General features: G+C 50.8%; 1 protein-coding gene and 1 long non-coding RNA gene across 2 annotated transcripts; both read right to left on the reverse strand.

Annotated features, from left to right (window-relative positions):
- Window positions 1-3,361: 3,361 nt before the first annotated feature.
- LTBR (lymphotoxin beta receptor) lies at window positions 3,362-9,912 on the reverse strand. The gene is made up of 10 exons (XM_037514501.2): window positions 9,633-9,912; window positions 9,400-9,496; window positions 9,049-9,174; window positions 8,819-8,971; window positions 8,383-8,479; window positions 8,165-8,256; window positions 5,678-5,785; window positions 5,348-5,373; window positions 4,616-4,835; window positions 3,362-4,295 (listed from the first exon to the last, which is right to left on the reverse strand). The coding sequence occupies exons 1-10, from the start codon at window positions 9,726-9,728 to the stop codon at window positions 4,054-4,056; spliced, it is 1,257 nt and encodes a 418-aa protein (XP_037370398.1). The 5' UTR covers window positions 9,729-9,912; the 3' UTR covers window positions 3,362-4,053.
- Window positions 9,913-11,542: 1,630 nt separating this feature from the next.
- Window positions 11,543-17,343, reverse strand: LOC129145995 (uncharacterized). Its single transcript, XR_008552278.1, has 3 exons — window positions 17,306-17,343; window positions 13,966-14,086; window positions 11,543-11,625 (listed from the first exon to the last, which is right to left on the reverse strand). It is a non-coding gene; the product is annotated as an uncharacterized LOC129145995 (long non-coding RNA).
- Window positions 17,344-17,736: the final 393 nt, after the last annotated feature.

The following is a 17,736-nucleotide window of genomic DNA, read 5'->3' on the forward strand; positions in this document are numbered from 1 at the left end:
GTTACTGATAGGGAATTATAGATAAGCTATTTTGAAAAATTGAAAAGGCAAGTGGGAGAATATGGAGAGAATGGGCTGCCAGTTGCATACAAACATTTGTATACATTTGCTTGAATATACATAAATTATCTCTGGAAAAGAATCAGAAACATCAGAAGCTGTAACATTAGTTACAGCTTCCAGGGAGGGCATTACTGAAGTTGAGGGCCAGGAGTAAAAGGAGTACATTTCACTGTTTAACTGTATGATATTTTTTAAATTTTGAGCCATCTGAATAAATTACCTGTCCCCAAAAAAGGAAGTGCGTAAAATTAAAATTAAAAAAGAAAAGGAAACTTTACTTATACAGTTAGAATGCTGGGACAGAAGACTGTCTTAAAAAGATGACCCAAAGTAGCTGTTTATTCTCTGTTGGCTCAGCTCCTCACTGATGCCTCACTACCTGAGTTCTTTCTTTTCTTCCAGAAACTGCGTTCTCAGAGGATTGGCTTTTAATTTCCTTGGCTTGTTTCCTCATGAGAGCAAGATGGCTGCCATAAGGCAGGCATCATGTCCTCACACAAACATCCTTCAAACAAGAACAGAGGGACAAAGAAAGCCAAAAACTTTCTCCTTATGATGCTTTTTATCCTAGGAAGGAAGATCCCCTCACACTTGTTGAAAGCCAGAAATGGATCCCATGTCTAGCCTGCACCAGGTCCTGGCAAAGGGGAATGGGCTTCTTAGCAGGACCCTGGATTTCCTGATATGGTTTCTGCTTTAGTACAGAAGTGGGTTTTGTTCCTAGGGAAGGTGCAGAAAGTGTCAATGTCAACTGCTTCCTCTTTTGAAAAAAGAAATTCTTCCCCAGGGCTTCATCCCTCCCTTCTCCCACTGTCACCACTCTAGGCCCAAGTACCTGCATCTCGCACCTCGCCTGCTGCTTGGCCTTGTCTCAGGCTTCCCTACACTTATGTTGATGGCGATTGGACTCAGTATTGCCTTTCTCTTCCGTATGGATTGGGACTGGGGTTCTTGAAAATGATATTTGAGCGACTAGCTCGATCCAAACTTCATAATCCCTTTGTCAGCTATTGGAGTATCTGGTTCTATCTTTTGAACACCACGCAAGAGGCTGTCTTTATTGATTTTCTAGTTACTTTCATTCTAAACAGAAGCTCCTCTCTATACAAAGTGTGCTCTGTTAATGTGTCTTGGAGCCTGAATTACCTTGACACTGGCAAAATAAACAAGGTAACGTCATGGGCTGAATTATGTCCTCTAAAACTCATATTGATGTTCTAACCTGGTGTGACTGTACTTAGATATAGGGTCTTTCAAGAGATGATGAAGTTGAAGTAAGTTCATTGGGATGGGCTGGTCCTTTAAAGAAGAGGAAACTCGGACACAGACACACACAGAGGTAGACCACATGACAGCGGAGCGGATGGCTGGCCGTCCACAAGCCCAGGAGCCATGCTTCAGAGGAAACCCAACCTGCCCCGTCAGGCCTGCAGCCTCCAGAGCTGTGAAATCATTTTCAACCGTTTATTTTTTATTTGTTCCTCACAAGTTTATAAAGGAAAAGAGAAAAAAAGGAAAAAAGAGATGCTGGCATAGACTCAGGTGGGCAGTCTGAAAAGACAAGAACTGCCCATTTCTAGCTATTTAAATGGCCCAATCTGTGGCTCTTTGGTCTGGCCGCTGCAGCAAACAGACAGATCTAATCAGTGTCACAGAGGGTGTGCTTTATAGCTCTATCTCTCTCAATTTTATTTTATTTATCTTTTACTTTTTAATGAAATACCCCTGTTTTATCATTATTAATTTTTTGACAGTATGGGATGTCTGCCCTCAAGTGTAGTCCTCGTTGCTCTCCAACCCCCCAAAAGCACAGTCACAAAAGCACCCACAACCCCCCACCACAGTGGAATGTGCTCCCTCCACTCCTTACCCCTCCCCTCCCCTCTGAATGCCTCAGATCTATGGTCAGCTTTCAAGGGTTAGTTTTAGCACGATTTCTTAAAATTTTTTTCTTTTTTTTCTTTTGTTGAACAGTGTGTGAATTAAAAAAAAATCTAAATGCAATCAGATAATTATTAAGGAGCCACACTGGCTGACTTTATAGCAGAGCAGGAAGATTTAACTCTGTATGGGGAGCTAGAAGTCACCAGTATTTACTTCTCAGAAAAGGAAGTTGCATCTCACATGGTCACCGTCAGCCTTAAATAACCCGGCACCGTGTTGGATCAGACTCCCGGGTCTGTGTTTTGTGGCCACACCTTCTTGATGAGCCCCAGTGATGGAGTGCTTGACTTTAGACCCAAAGGGTGGCCTTTTATGGAAGGAGCAGCCAGCTGGCAGCTGCTCCCTCTAAATCCTTCCAGCCCAGGCAGCCTCTAGTGAGCAGGATGGTAGAAAAATTCTGCAGGGGGGTAGGGGGGGGGGGGGGGGGGCAGGGGCAGCAAACATTGACTCCTGAGAACCCCTGGGAAGATTTAATGTCTTTTTTTAGGGGGGGGGGATAAAATAAAACAAAAACAAACAAAGTAAAAAGTGGTGGGTGGGGGCCTCCCTGGTGGCTCAAGGGATTAAGACACAACCTTTGAAGCAATCTGCAGCCACTGCAGCATGAAATCGATCCCTGTCCAGGGAGCAACCCACATGGTGCAGCAGACCTCCCCTGTCTCACCTGCTTCTCCCCTCAGCAGTGTATTTCAGTCAATCCGCCTGTTCTGTTCCCCACTCTGTTTCTAGTGGATCCTCTCACCCCCCACACCTCTGGCCTGTACCCCAGTTTTTGTACGCATAAATAAATCAATCTTCAAAAAAAAAAGTGGTGAGTGTTCCTTCTGAGTGGGATGGTGGGTCTGGGCCTCTGCTCACTTGTGGATGTGAACTTGGCCTCTCACATTTGGAGTAGAAGGTGGTTTCTCCTCCAGCCACTGTGGTTGGGGCTTGTGAGCTGGCTGAGACTCCAAGGGGAGGCCTGGGTACCAAAGAAGCCAGCCAGGACACCCATTCAGAGACATTCTGCAGGGTGTGACAGGTGATGATCACTCCAGAGACCACTGGAGCCAGGCCCACTGGATGCAGATCCCAGCTTTGCCATTGGAAGCAGAAGTGGGCGAGTTTACCCTTGCTGGGCCTCAGTTTCCTCCCTTGTTAAATGGGATTAGTAATTATCTACCCTGTGGGGTTGTTGTAAGGATTTTATCAGTTAAATCTGTGAGGCATTTAGAACACCATCTTGATGCTGCAGTGATTCCTGGCTAGTGTAATTCACCTGAATTACATCTTCAGTCCCACATAAAAATACCTGTGTGGGGTTACAGTATATTCTGACCTTTGCCTCAGTCACTGTCCCAATGGAATAGTATTTCTATATAAATCCCAAGAAAATAGTCTAGATCTCAGTCTCTTCTTTATTTGCATGTGGTTACACTTGATAAATACACTTACTATTTTCCTCCCCCTCCGCAACTCCCCCTTATCCCTAGAATCCCAAACCAAACTCCCAGTCTGTCCAGAAACCCTTTCGACTCTGGGATGGGGCGGGGTTCCTTCACGCAATGCCAACGTTATAGAGGGACTACCTCAGTCCTTGTAAAATGCGGGCCCTCCGAGGGCCTCCAAAGCTTGGGGATGAGCACCACGAATCCCTTAGAAGTCCCAGTGATGTCCTCACAAGGGACCGTGTGGCCGGCTCTCTTCTGTGGCAGGCTTAGGGTGCAGAGTGCCGTGTGGGCAGCAGTGAGGGCTACAGGCCCCACCTGTGCCTAAGCGGAGCTGGCACAGCCCCAGTGAGCAGGGGTGTCTGCATTGAAGTCTCCGACTTGCTCAGGCAGTGGTGAGAGTCCTTCTTCGGCCCCGTTCCCAGCCAGTGCCAGTCTTGCTCTCAGAGAGGTGTCAGAGGCCTGGCCCCCTAGGGCTCTGCCCCTCGGGCCTACCCAGGTCCTCTGTCAATCCTGTGTGGGTGGGGCAGCTTGGGGAGAGGGTGCTCTTGAATCTCCCTTCTCCTGGCTTTTCCCAGACACCATCAGACATGGGTGACAAATTGGGTCCTTGGTCCTGTTAGAGGGCATGGCACCCCCGGGTTTCTGTCTCCGCCAGGTGCCAAGCTTTGCCATCTTCCTGGAAGGGTGTAGAGAGCCCTGGAGGGCCAGGGGCACCCTCTTCCGGGATGGGGTATGGAGGCTCCGGAGCAGCTGTGGGGTCACCGGGGCCCCGTCCTCCCCCCAGGACTGGCCCATTGTAGATGTAGATGTTACCAGTGACAGTCACAGACCCGCCAGTGACGTGAATACCGTTTGTACCTGTGAGAGGGGTGGCAGAGTGAGAGGGGCTGAGAGGCACTACTGGGGAAGGAAGTCTGTGCCCCCAACATCAGGCCCCCGATCTTTGTCCCTGCTCCCATTTGCTATTAGTTTCTGGTATTCCACCTTCATTTTTGTTTCTAGCTTTTTGTCTCTTCCCTTCCCTGTTACTGCGATGCCCTGGCTAGCTGTCTGGAGTCTCAAAGTCTTGCCTCTGTTTTAGTCTTTTGTCTTTTGTCTGGCTCACACTCTCTCCCTGCCTGTCATTTTCTCTCCCTGCCCTGCCCCACCCCTTCTCCCTTCCATCTGCCCCAGCTTACCGTGGGCCAGTTGGCCTTGCTCTGGAGGCTCAGCCTCCATCTCCCCGGCCTGTACCAGAGGACTTTGCTGCTGTAGCACCTCCTTCTCCACAACTGAGGCTGCTGGGTGCCTGGTCAAGGCCAGGGACAAATCTCCGGACAGGGGCAGAAGTGGCTCTACCAGGTCAGGGAAATGTGGGTTGATCCTTGGAGGCTCCCAGCTTCCATCAGCTTCCACCTGCTGTGGGAGAGAGCAGTGGGCCTCAGACTCATCTTTCTTTAATTTCCATACTCTACCCCATGCTTAGACAACTCTTCGCCCGACTCTACTCCTGACCATGCTGTCTGCCTCAGGGCCTTTGCACCTGATGTTCCGTCTCTTAAAGCACATTCCCCAGAAATCCCTGTGGCTAGCTCCCTTGTTTATTTTTCAGCTTAAATGTCAGCTTATCGGTAAGGCCCTCTCTGTCTAAGCCCATTGTGTTCCACTATCAGTCACTGCCCCCACCCAGTCTGCTTCATTTAGCAAAGATCAACACTTGATATATGTTTGTACACACAGGAGGGTAGAGGCTTTGTTTTGCTCTCTGCCGTATCCACTGCCTTGCACAATACCTGGCTTGTGGTCTGCTCCATAATGATGAATTGAATGCATTCATGAATGTCGAAGCCTACACATGCTTTCCTTGCTCCCCCCACCTTGCCCACCTATCCTCTGACCCTCCTCGCTGCCTTCTCAGCCTTCCCCATTACCTCTGGATGCCTCTTGAGCAGAGATCCTGCAATGGAAAAGGCAATGGGTGTAGGGCCTCTGGCAGACCCTTCAAGTGTCAACCCACATTACCCTGACCTCCACACCCCACCACAATGTGTTGCTTCCCAACCTGGGATTTCCCAAAGGAACCCTTAGCTCCAGCCTCAGAATGGGGGGCTGGATGGAGATGATGTTTGTGTTGGGGACAAGCATGGGGAGTCTCGAGGGTGTGGAGGGGCAGAAGGGTTGACACTGAGGAAGTTGAGTATTCCCTCCCTCTCCTACCCCCCCATCCAGGGAGGGACAGAGGGTCTCCTGCTCCTCCCTACCCAGCTTTCTGCAGAGAGAGGGGTGGCTCTTCCAGATGCAGGTGAAGACAATGGTGAGCAGCACGAAGAAGGCCAGGGGCAGCAGGATGGCCAGCAGCAGCATGGTTCCTGCCAGGACAGAGATGGGAGGGACATGGCACCCAGAGAAGGGTGGAAGGCAAGGAAGTTAGGGTCCAGCTTTCCAGCAGCTTTCCCCTCTCACCCTATGGCAGTCCCTTGGGGCAAACCTAGGGACACTTGCCACAGGTGACTCAGGCCATGGGAGAGCCACATTTCTGTGTACTTGACCACCTTACAGAGAGGCACTGGTAAGAGCTGGGATTGCCCTTCTGACCTGCAGGGCTGTTTACAGGGGAGCCTTGCTTCTGAACTCTGTCTTGGCTGCATGGGAGGGTGGGAGTTGCTCAGGTCAGGTTCCAGGAGAGGAGAGAAAGAAAGGCTGAGAGTTTCTCAGACTCCTGTGTGTCTAGGTAGGTAATTTCTGTCCTTCTATGGGCCTCAGTCTGTCATCAATTGCAAGGAGTCCACAGTGTCCATTGGCCACTAAACACACCTGAGGAAAGTCAGGAGGACTTGGACCTGTTCCTCCCAGGAGGTTTGCACGTGACTCTGTGGCTGACAGGAATACAGACGACGAGGCATGGCAAGAACTTGGGCCTGGAGTCTCGGACACATGGGTTCGAGCTGTGTGATTTTTGTCCAGCTGTGTGATTTTTGTCCAGCTGTGTGATTTTTGAAGTCATTTCACCTTTCCAGCTTTTTTATATATATAAAAAAGCTTCTCATACCTTCTAAAATGTTACTTGTCATTAATTACAAATGAATGAGGACATGCAAAAGCATAATATAGTAGGAAGAAAGATCAGGTTATCACATATTCAAATGACTCCACTTTTAGGGAAAAATCATAGCTATGGACTTTGAGACATAGAAAAATGTCTAGGGCTTTATTAAAAGATGTTAAGAATGGATACAGTAGGTCAAAGTTCTGTGGGGTGAGTTGTTTGCTTATCTGAATTTTCTAATCTCTAAGGCACATGTATTGTGGCATACATTTGGAGTAAGAAAGACCTGAGGATAGGTCTTAATGTCAGTGGACAGTCTGGTACCCCAGGTCGGGGTACCCCACGACCTGGCTGCTCAGCTACACCCCTCATTAGGTGGGGCAGGAAAAACCTCTGTTTTAATGGCAATGCCTCTGTTACATTAATAATACCGATTACCACGTGGGTGATCTTGGGCAAGTCACATCCCCCTCCTGAGCCTCAGTTTCCTCACCTAATCAGTGAGGATACTAACGGTACTCCCTCATAGGATCATTAAGAGGATTAAATAGCTTAGCGTAGGCAACGTGTTCGCAGAGTGCATGACACGCTAGCTCTCAATAAATGGAAGCTATGATTATAAATATTTGGCCATTGAAAAAGACAATACAATAAAGTTTGCTGTGATTAATGACAAGTACCATCATTACAAATATCCTATAATTGTCTATTAGGTAAGGAAAACAATAACACCTCGAAAAAGGAAAAAAAAGAAAGCATCAAACGTGGAATCATTTCTTAAGGACAGAGTGTGTTATCTAATACAGTGGTCTATTACATGGATTATGTGATGGTGGCATGTCCAGAATGATGACAGCGATATCAGTTACAATTACACCTCGGTGTGGAGTGTTACACATAATAATGTGTAAGTTATAAAGAAGCGTCCGTGTGTATGTGTGTGTGTGTGTGTGTGTGTGTAAGTAAACTAGCATAGGGATACTCCAATTTCTCTTTAAGGAACTTTTCTTCTTACTCCAATTCTGAGATGGAAGGAAGATTTTGAGATGGGTGGAATTAAAGCATTTTCCCAGGGGCCTCCCTGGTGGTACAAGGGGTTAAGTCACAGCACTATGAAGCTATCCACAGCCACTGCAACACCAGTTTGATCCCCAGGCCAGGGAGGTGACACACATGGTGCAGCAGACCTCTCCTGTCTTGCCCGCTGCTCCCCTCAGCAGTGTATCTCAGTAGATCCACCTGTTCTGCTCCTCTTTCTGTCTCTGGTGAATCCTCTCACCACCCCCCACCCCTGCACCTCTGGCCTGCACCAGGCTCTTGTATGCATAAATAAATAAATCTTAAAAAATAAAAACAGGTTGGGCCTCCCCGGTGGCGCAGTGGTTGAGCGCTGGGTTGCGAAGCTGCCCACAGCCTCTGCAGCGCCTGTTCGATCCCCCAGCTGCTCCCCGGCCACCGGAGGAGGGTCCCACATGGCGTGCAGACCTCTCCTGCCCCCCGCTGCTCCCCTCAGCAGTGTACTTCGGTCCTTCTGCCTACTCTGCTCCCCGCTCTGGCTCTGGTGTGTTCTCTCACCCTCCCGCACTTCAGACTGTACCCAGTGCTTGTATAAATAATAAATAAATAAATCTTTAAAAAAATAAAAAAAAAAAAATAAAAACAGGCATTTTCCCAGATGAGTCCTTCAGCCCTGGCCCCTCACCTGTCATCTCAGGTGGTTCTGGTGCATTTCTGCAGCTGGTGTCAGCCTGGGCGGTGCCTGGGGCTGCTTCCACCAGGCCCTGGTCCTCACATCTGTGGAACGGAGGGAACCCAGCTTAAGTGGGCCTGGGGCTGGAAGTGACCGGCAGAGCCCAGGGAACCAAGCACGTGGGGCGGGCTTTCAGCAGTGGGAGGGGATGTGGGCAGGGGCGCACTGACCTGGTGTGGGGCCTGCAGCGGGCACCGCGGGAGGTGGTATTCTGGAAATATCCTGCCTTACAGGCTACACAGTAGCCGGTAGCTTCTCCAACATCATCTGGCAAGAAAAAAGTGAGGTGAGCCAGGGTGAGTAGGCAAAGAGAATCCTTTGCTCCTTGGTGAGCTTCCTCTATGCCCACTGATGGCCCCCTCCATTCTGTGGCTCACATCTTTCCTCATCTCTCCTTTATCCTGGCTTCCCTAGTGCAGAAAGGAGGCCCCCTCTGGAGCCCCTCACCTGTCCCAAATCTATTCACCGCCCCCCATCCTTCCCGGGAGTGTCACATGGTGTGAGAAGAGGCATAACAAAGAGGACAGCCTGGGGGCTCACCATGGACACAATACCATGCTCCTGGCCCCATTCAAGAGCCCCCTCTGCCCCTCAGTGACCTCTGACCTTTCAGCTGGGTTTCAGTGCCAGGTTCACAGTCTGGGAGTGGCTCGCAGTGTGTACACTCATGGTTCAGGAAAGAGCAGGTCATTCCTGGCTGGCAGCGGCACTGAGTTTTCTGTTTGCTAGTGCAAGGCAGGATCTCCTCGAAGCCCAGCACTGGGGGGAGACTGGAGAGCTCAGTGGAGGGGCTGTGCCCAGGAGACCCCAGCCCTGCCCTGGCCCGTCCCACTCACCAGGATCACAGGGCCGGCACATCTGGCAGATGAAGAGATGGTTCCAATGCTCGTTGTAGGAATGTTCAGGGCATGTGGTGCAAGTTGTGTCCTTGTTGAGGTTACATTCAGCAGAGACATACGTTCCTGCAAAACGTGAACCCGCAGAGGGGTGTCAGGAGGCCTGGGTTCCACCCTCAGGTCTGCTGCTGGTTGTGTGACCCTGGGCCTGTCCTCCCAGTGCCAACAAATGCGGGAGAGCCAGTGTTTCTCAGTCTCTGGGAGGTGGTGTCTGAGGCATGCCGGTGGACTGGTACTCCCACCCTGGAGCCCTGCTCCCTCTAGCCTTTGCCTCTAGCCTTTGCCTCTAACCTGGTTTGCAGCGGGAGCAGCAGACCCGATGCTTGGTCATGTAGTACTCCTTTTCTTGGTCCTGGCAGGTTTGGTTCTCCATGTGGTATGGGGGCACCTTCAAGGGGAGACGGTGGTGGGGTGGGAATTATTTAGAAGTCAGCATGAAAGGGCAGAGGGACTAGAGAGGGCTGCCCAGACTCCTCTTCCCTGCCCAAGACCACCCCCACCCCTCTGCATGGCCCTTTCCTCACCAGCCGGGTTGGGGATGCTGCCAGCAGACTGCAGAGGCCCAGTACCAGTGGCCCCCAGGCCAGGCCGCAGGGGGAGGCAGCCCCGGGGAGGCGCATGGCGGCCAGTCAATCAGATGGGTGCAGGCCTGGGAGGAAGATGGGGCCCTGGATGTCCTGGGCAATGGTGGCAGCAGCCTCCGGAGCCCAAGGGCTGGGACTGAACAAAGGGCCGAAGTGCCCCCGGGGGCCCGCAGCGGCCGGGCCTGGCCTCCAGGGCTCCAGCGCCAGGCTCAGGAAGTGGGAGTGGAGAGCCTGCCGCTGGGCGGGGACAGGGAGCGCTGGGAGCTAAGGCCTGTTGTCGCAATCGGGAAGAGGAACAGGCTTGGCTGCCCCTACTGGGCGGGAGGGGGCAGCCGGGAAAGCACGTGAGGGCAGCAGGGCCGGAACCAGGCCTCCTCCCTTCTTCAGAAGCCGCCGGGGAGAGGAGGGCTTGCAGGGACAGGCCAGGCCCAGCTGGTGGGAAAGGGGCTGCAGAATCAGTGGACAGTCCTCAGATGGGCCCCTGAGAGCTCAGCTGGGGCAGTGCTGATAGAACTGGGCACAGAGCAGTGTACAGCAGGGCGCCAGCTTGAGAAATGAAGGGGTCTGGCAAATATGGAAAGTACAGAGACCCACAGACAGACATGGACAGAGAGCCAGACACGGCATCTGGGAGCCAGATGCCCTATTGACAATCTGGACTCCTGTGTTCCTGCCCTGCTGTGTGACTTTTTAAGATGAAGTACAAAGAAATAACAAGCCAGCCATTGCTCCTCTCCCCTGATCCAACCCCATCCACACACGAGCGGGTCTAGGTTGTCCACAGGACATGCCAGAGCAGCAACCCCTGCTCCCCTGTCCTTAGGGAAGCTACCTTCTAGGGAGAGAGTGTGGAGGGCATACCGACAGAATTCTTGCTGAGTAGGGGCAAGGTCGACAGCCTTCCTTGCCCTGACTGAGTCTTTGAATCCCCTTGAACTGGAGGCAGCATCCTGGGTGGAGACCAGGATTGATTTCAAGGACTAGTCTGGTCCCTGCTCCATTTCTTCCCACCATTTCCCTTCAAATCATCAATAGACCAGACCCCTCCACCCTCCTCCAAGTGATTTGCAGTTGCCTGCCCCCACCCCTTAATGTCAGGATCTCGGGTCTCCAAGTCTTTGTGCTCCTGGTGAACTCTACTTGTCCCTGAGTTTCACTTGGACCCTGGAAGCACCTGCACTACAGGCTGCACACACTCAGTAACACGCTGCCTATTGTCTGTGGCTCTGCCTGGCTGTGAGCTCTGCAGTGACCCAGACTAAATCTTTACGTCTGGTTTCCCAGTGCTTTGCACAAAGTTTGGCACATGCCATTTGCCCAGTACATGGTTATGGAATAAATGAATGATGCAATGATGTTTTGCTTACATCATATAGCCAGGCCATGGAAAATCCAGCCCAGAGTCCAGGGCTCCTGATTTCCAGGTCTTGGCTCACTCTGTCTCCCGGTGACTCAGGGGTGCCTCTCCTGGCATAAGAGGTTGACTTACTCTCTTGAGAGAGTTCTCGGCACTGTCCCTGCCCTGCTTCCTGCAGGCTCCTGTTCAGTGCTCATCTTTACCCTGGTTGGTCTAACTGGCTGGACAGGCTCTTGGAGGAGCTGGGAAGTCAGGTGGAATGGCTCATCTGGGGAGGAGGGCTCATACAGGCCACATGGGCTTGCCTGGGCTCTAGACGTTTCACTCTTCTGTCCAGGTGCAGGCGTAGGACCTTCCTCTGGCAAATGTTTATTCAGTGGTTCAAGGCTGCTCAGAAGGGAAGAAATATCAGAAATGTGTGCGTGCTAGGGCTGCAGCTCTTTCCAAGACAAGGGAATTGGAGGCTGGGCCTGGACTCACCACTGAGCTCCTAACAGCACAAAGGTATGAATGTATATTGTCCTTAGATTCTTTTTTCTCTCTTCCTTTTCTTATTTATTATGGAAATTCACATACCTACATACACAAAAGAAAAAAGATCATATGGTGAACTCCCAGCTTCAACTCAGGATTCCTTTCTATTCCATACACCCTCTTCCACTGTTTAAATGGCCCCTTGAAGCAAATCCCAGACACATTTCATTTCATTGGAAGCTATTTCCTGATTTTACTTTAAAGGAGAGGAATCGATTTCTTAAATTGAGGTGTAATGTGTATAAACAATGAAGTGCAGAAAATACACTCATTTTATCAATACAGATCAATTAATTTTCACTCGTATATTCCCACGTAGTTCTTCAGAACATTTGCTGCACCCCCAAAAGGTTCCTGTATGCCCTTTCTAGTAAAACCCCCTGCCTCACAGGTCAGAACTGGTTGAACTATCCCCTTCATTCTGCTGCCAGTCTCATGCTGCCACTTCTGCCTTCAGGACTCTCTGGGCCCTACAGAAAAAGCCGTAAGATCTGGGCTTTAATCCTGGCCCCCTCACTTCACCTCTTTGGACCTCTTTTTTTCTGTGTGCCAACTAAGTGTTGGTTTGCTTGCCCATTCCTTCTCCACGCTTCCCTCCATTTGTTCCGGATTACCACTGGAAACTACATTTTCCAGATTCCTTTTCTCTCTGGCTCAGGGTAGGTTCTAACGGGTGGATGAGAGGAGGAAAGAATCCAAGCTCTTTATCCCCATCTCTCTGCTATATGACATCGCCTGCAGTTGATTGTGTTTCTTCCTTCCATCCTTCTATAATCCCATGTCCTACCAGGCAGCCCCAACTCTGAGTTCCTGCCAAATTGCTCTGGAGGTTCTGGGTCTGTAATGCTACATTATGAGTCCTTGAACTAGCTGCTTTCTTCGTCGCCATTTTCTGGGTTGCCTCACTGTCTCTTATTGGGGTCTCAGCTCTTCCATCAGTCGCCATTTTCTGGGTTGCCTCACTGTCTCTTATTGGGGTCTCAGCTCTTCCATCACCTATGTACTGATTCCCTTTGTTAAATGGCTTCCATTTGAAAGACAAGAGTATTTGCTGACTGGATCATAGTTGACAAATCCTATTAATAAGTGGTTATTGGGGCCTCCTTGGTGGTGTAAGGGGTTAAGGTGCAGCACAATGAAGCTATCCTCAGCCACTGCAGCACCAGTTCTATCCCCTGGCCAGGGAGGTGACCCACGTGGCACAGCAGACCTCTCCTGACTTGCCCGCTGCTCCCCTCAGCTGTGTACTTCAGTCAGTCTGCCTGTTCTGTTCCACAGTCTGTCTCTGGTGAATCCTCTCACCCCCCACACCTCCGGCCTGTATCCAGGTTTATTTATACATAAATAAATCTTTTTTTAAAAGTGGTTATTATAATGCCTACCCAACCATCTCCAGGAGAATCAAGAGACACAGGTATAGGGAATCCATGAATTCTTCTGAGGTAGGGCATTGCTTTTGCTTCTTTCATTGTGTGTTCAAGTTTCGTTGAAGTTATACTGGTTTCCACTGAGCAACACCAGATCTGTGCTCAGTGCCCCATACACTCCAGCTTGTGTGGAAATGGGGCTCTTCTGGGCTCCTTCAGAGGGGATTGCTGAAATAACCTTCTTTCCAAGGGCCCATGAAGAACCCAAGAGGGGATTCGTGGGAATACCTTTTTTTTTTCTCCTCTTGTCCATACTGCGCTTGTCAGTGGAGTTTTAGGAAGGGCCTGGTAAACCCAGGTGAGGTGTAATGACTGATGATGCCATCTGAAAATGCCATCGCATTTTCACTAGGGATGATCCCTTGACTCAGTCATCTTAACTGGGGTGATTTTGCCCTTTGAAGACATTTGGAAATATCTGGAGGCATTTTTGATTGTCACAATTCAGGCACTATTGACATCTGGTGGGTCAAGGCCAGGGATGCTGCCAACCATCCATCAATACACAAGAAATCCCCCATAACAAAGAATAATTGACATTATCCAAATGTCAATAGTGCCAAGGTTGAGAAATAGGCCTTAACCCGAAGAAATGAACTCCTGTGTGAACTCCCAAGCATCCTGCCAGGAGACTGGGCTAAGAGCGGCAGGGAGGGGTTTTCTGGTACATAATTTTGGGTTGAAGAGATATTCATACTGTACAAATGCAGATAAACACTTGTTCTCCACAATGGATACTCCAGTATAGAGGGGCAATTTGCTCTAAGTAGACTTGCCTTTAACTGAGTGACTCATTGTTACCCTAGAGAGAGTGAATTGGGAAGGGTGAAAGAAATTTAGATAAAGGAATAGGCCACAAATTATGGGTAATCATAGGAAAGCAGACAGAAATTGACATGGGGGAATGTTTTCGCAGACCATGTTATCTCCGTCAAGGAAAAATCTTGGTTCTTACCCAGATGGTAATTCTGTTGTCTTCTGTGGAGTGGGTGAACAAATAGTGACCTTAGACACAGGGGCCACCATGATGAATGAGTCTAGTGCTGTCCTCCGAGAAGTCACAATATGATGCGTGCCTACGTACACACACACACACAATAACAATACTATACAGCGGTGAATACTGCGATCAAGTTCTAAGCAAGGCTCACTAGAAGTGTGGCAGAGAGAGTGGATGGCTCCATCATCTCCTGCTCCCCAGAGAATGAGACAGAAGGTCCTGTTGAACCCATCACCCACATCCATGACAGTCCCTCTAGTTCCACTTCTCTCTTTTCAGCCTTAGCATATTTTCGGTCATACCACAGGCTAGAGGAAGGTTGGGGTTGAAGGGGGAAAGCAGTCTGGGTGGGAAGGAAGGGGTGGGGCTCTAGGGGAGACTGGTGGGAGCTTCCAGGCCAGATTCCCCAAACAGCAAGACTCCACTTCTCTGGAAGTCAGGGGAGTGGCCCTGAGCTTGGAAAGGGGAGGCTCAGTTCTCAGTCAGGCCCTGCCTGAATTCTTGGGTGGCTGTGGGCAAGTCACTGAGGCCCTCTGGGGCCTCAGGTGCCCCCTGAAATAAGCCAGGGATGGGATGCCAAGTGGGCAGGAAAGGTTCATTGGACCATCAGGACTGCCTTCCCTGTTACCTCCTGCTCTTTTGTTTTGCAGAAGGGCAAGAGCCCACTGGACCCAGAGAAGGCCAATACCTTTTTTTTGGGTCAGTTTTTAAAATTCAGATATTAAACAAATTTTTAATTGAAATAACATTGGCTTATAACATATGGAAAGTGCCCTTTTCAAAGTCTTACCACGTATGTATGTATGTATGTATGTATGTATGTATGTATGTATGTATACAGGAACTGGGGTACAGGCCAGAGGTGTTGGGGGGCAAGAGGATTCACCAGAGACAGAGTGGGGAACAGAACAGGCAGATCTACTGAAACACACTGCTGAGGGGAGCAGCGGGTGAGCCAGGAGAGGTCTGCTGCACCATGTGGGTCACCTCCCTGGCCAGGCAGGGATTGAACTCGTGTTGCCCCGGCTGCAGATAGCTTCATAGTGCTGTGCTTAACCCCGTGCGCCACCAGGGAGGTCCCAAAGTCTTACAATTTAAAAGCCAAAATAGAAGTCAGAGTAACATGGTCCCATTTGTGTAAAAAAAAAAAAAAAAAAAAAAAAAGACACATTTTGGTTTTTTAAAATACATGTAATGCTATAATCTATAAAAGCACAAGAAGATATATGGACACACAGAATGCTGTCCCTTCACCACCCCCCTAGGCTGAAGGGAAGGAATGGGACAAAGGGGGGCTTTTCTTGTTCTGTATCCCTCCGTATTGTTGAGAAATTATATTGCGTGTATGACCAAAATGTATTTCTGCACTTCAAAAGATAATATTTCTAAATGGAGTTATGACAAAAGTGTAGGTCTCAGATTTCTGTTTTTCTCACACCACTAGCTTGCTCTGGCCCTTGTGGTCTCTCTCTGCATCCACACTGCTGTGGAGGCCTGGCTCAGCCCAGCCCAGCCCTTCAGCTTCACACTGAGCTCTGGACATGGAAAGTGTGTGCCAAGCTGCCCACCAGTTAGTGCCAAGCTGGGCACTAACTAACAGAAAGGGCAGGAAGGTGCCTCAGAACCTTTGCCATTAGACAAGGAGCTGGATACCCCATTTGTAGGTTGGAGAGTCTCCAGTTTAAGGAGGAAATGGAGCCTGTAGGGAGTCGGGGTCCCATGGAAGGGGGGCTCAGTGCAGGACCAGGGAGATAATCCAGAACCCCAATAGCTGATGAACCTGAAGACTCTGTGAATCTTCCTGATTTTTAAGATGCTGATACAGGGGAGCTCAGATTTCCCCATGAAGCTGTGGCTGGTTTGTATGGGGAAGCAAAGGGCAAAAGCCCTAAATAGATAACCCCAGAGGAGAAGAATTCCAAATCCTGTTTTTAACTCTGCTGTTCTTTTGTTTTGAGTTCTCAGAAAACTGGCTTTTCTTTGGGAGGGGCCAGTTTCTTCAGTTGTAAAATGAAGAAAGTTAGCCTTTCCCTTCCCAGGGGAGGTGTCCCCTGCAGGGCCCGAGAGCAGTGGCTGGGTTTTGTAATGCTGGTGGACCCCAGAATAACACGAGGCAGCAGGGAGTGAAAGCCACAGAGGGGTTGCACCCCAAGCCTGTCTTTCCTGCTAACCTCCTTGTTCCTTTCCCGTGAAGTCTTCCTGAGTATCTCAGGCCCGTGCCTCTCCCCCGCCCCACCTCAGGCTCCCCCGGCAATTGGCTCTTATCTCCACCATTGGAATCCTTATCTTCTATGATCTCAGGCCTGTCTTCCCCCACAAGTTCACGCGGTGCTCAGGCTCTCTCTCTCCACTTGCTGGATTACATTTGGGGCCCAGGCTTTGGAGTTAAAATCCAGTCTCTTAACAGAGAGTTTCTCCCACTTCCCAGGACTGTTGCAGACTTGACTATGCCTACCCTCTTTGCCCTGGGCACCCAGTGCTGCCCATATCCCACCCTATGAAGCTATCCTCAGCCACCGCAGCACCCCAGCTGCCTCAGAGGCTCCTGGGGATCCAGGTCTGTGCCCAAGTGCCCTGCCTGGTCCTGTGCTGCCTCTTGGTGCCCACATTCCTGCAACCTCGTGACCGCACAGGGGACATTACACATTCCTGGCCTGGCAGTCAACGGTGTAAAAAAGAACAGAATGTCCCAGGGCCCCGCCTAGCCCCCAGCTTCACCTGGGCCTCTTCCTGGCCTGAACAAGGTAGGGGTGGTGTTGAGGAGGAGTCAGGAGGGAAAAGGATAGAATAGGAAGGAGAGGCAGAAGGGGTGCTTAGACCCCCAGTGCCGGGTGTTCTCTCTTTGGTGAACAGAGAGGAGCCCAACTGATAGCCCTTCAATACCTGAGGGTGAGGGAGACCTGGGGTGCCTCAGGAGGAGACCTCAGCTGCTCACCTGCCCGGAAGGGAGATTCCGTGGGAGCTGAGACTCCCTACTCTTCATCCTCCTCTCTACCCTCCCCCCATACCTGCACGCAGTCCTCCAGCCACCTCCCCTTTTCTGTCTCTCTGTAGTCCTGCTCTCCCTACCTGCTCTCACTCATGCTGGCTGGCCCTTGTTTCTTGCTCTGCCCTCCAGCTCTTCTCCTTGGTTGTGAGCTCTGCCTCCCAGTCTCCTTGCCTGTCAGCTCAGTGCTGCTCCCGGGCCCTGCTCTTCCAGCCCCTACTTCCAGGTCACTTGCCCTGAGGAGCCCTCCTCCCTGGGGAGACCTTACAGCTCAGACTCCTCCTCAGCCCCTCCCCTTGCCCTGCTCACCTTTAATTGAGATGCTAATGAGGCCTTCTGCGGCTCCCATCCCTGGCCGGCGGGCGGGCGGGCTCCCTGCACCTGTCAGGTGAGGGGGAGGAGAGGCTCGGCTGCCAGATTCAACTGGAAAGGAACCAGTCCCAGTCCAGCACTCCCCGGAGCCGGGAGCAGGAGCGGGAGGAGCCCAGGTCTCCTGGAGCCCAGCGGTCCCTGGGACGGTGAGGGAGTCGCGACACAGTCCCAGGCCAGGGTCGGAGGCTGGAGAGAGCCCCGGCTGAGCGGGGAGAGGCGGGAAGGAAGAGGAAGAGGGGCAGATCTGAGAGGAGACAGGGAAGGAAGGAGAGGGCTGAGAAGAGCAAGGAAAGGAGAAAGACCAAGACACTGACTGACATCCTGGAGGAAGAAAACCAGAGAGACACTGTCTAAGCCAGGCAGACACT

Source organism: Talpa occidentalis, unplaced genomic scaffold (genome assembly GCF_014898055.3).
Source record: "Talpa occidentalis isolate TD23 unplaced genomic scaffold, MPIMG_talOcc4v2.1 talOcc4.16, whole genome shotgun sequence".
NCBI classification, from domain to species: domain Eukaryota; kingdom Metazoa; phylum Chordata; class Mammalia; order Eulipotyphla; family Talpidae; genus Talpa; species Talpa occidentalis.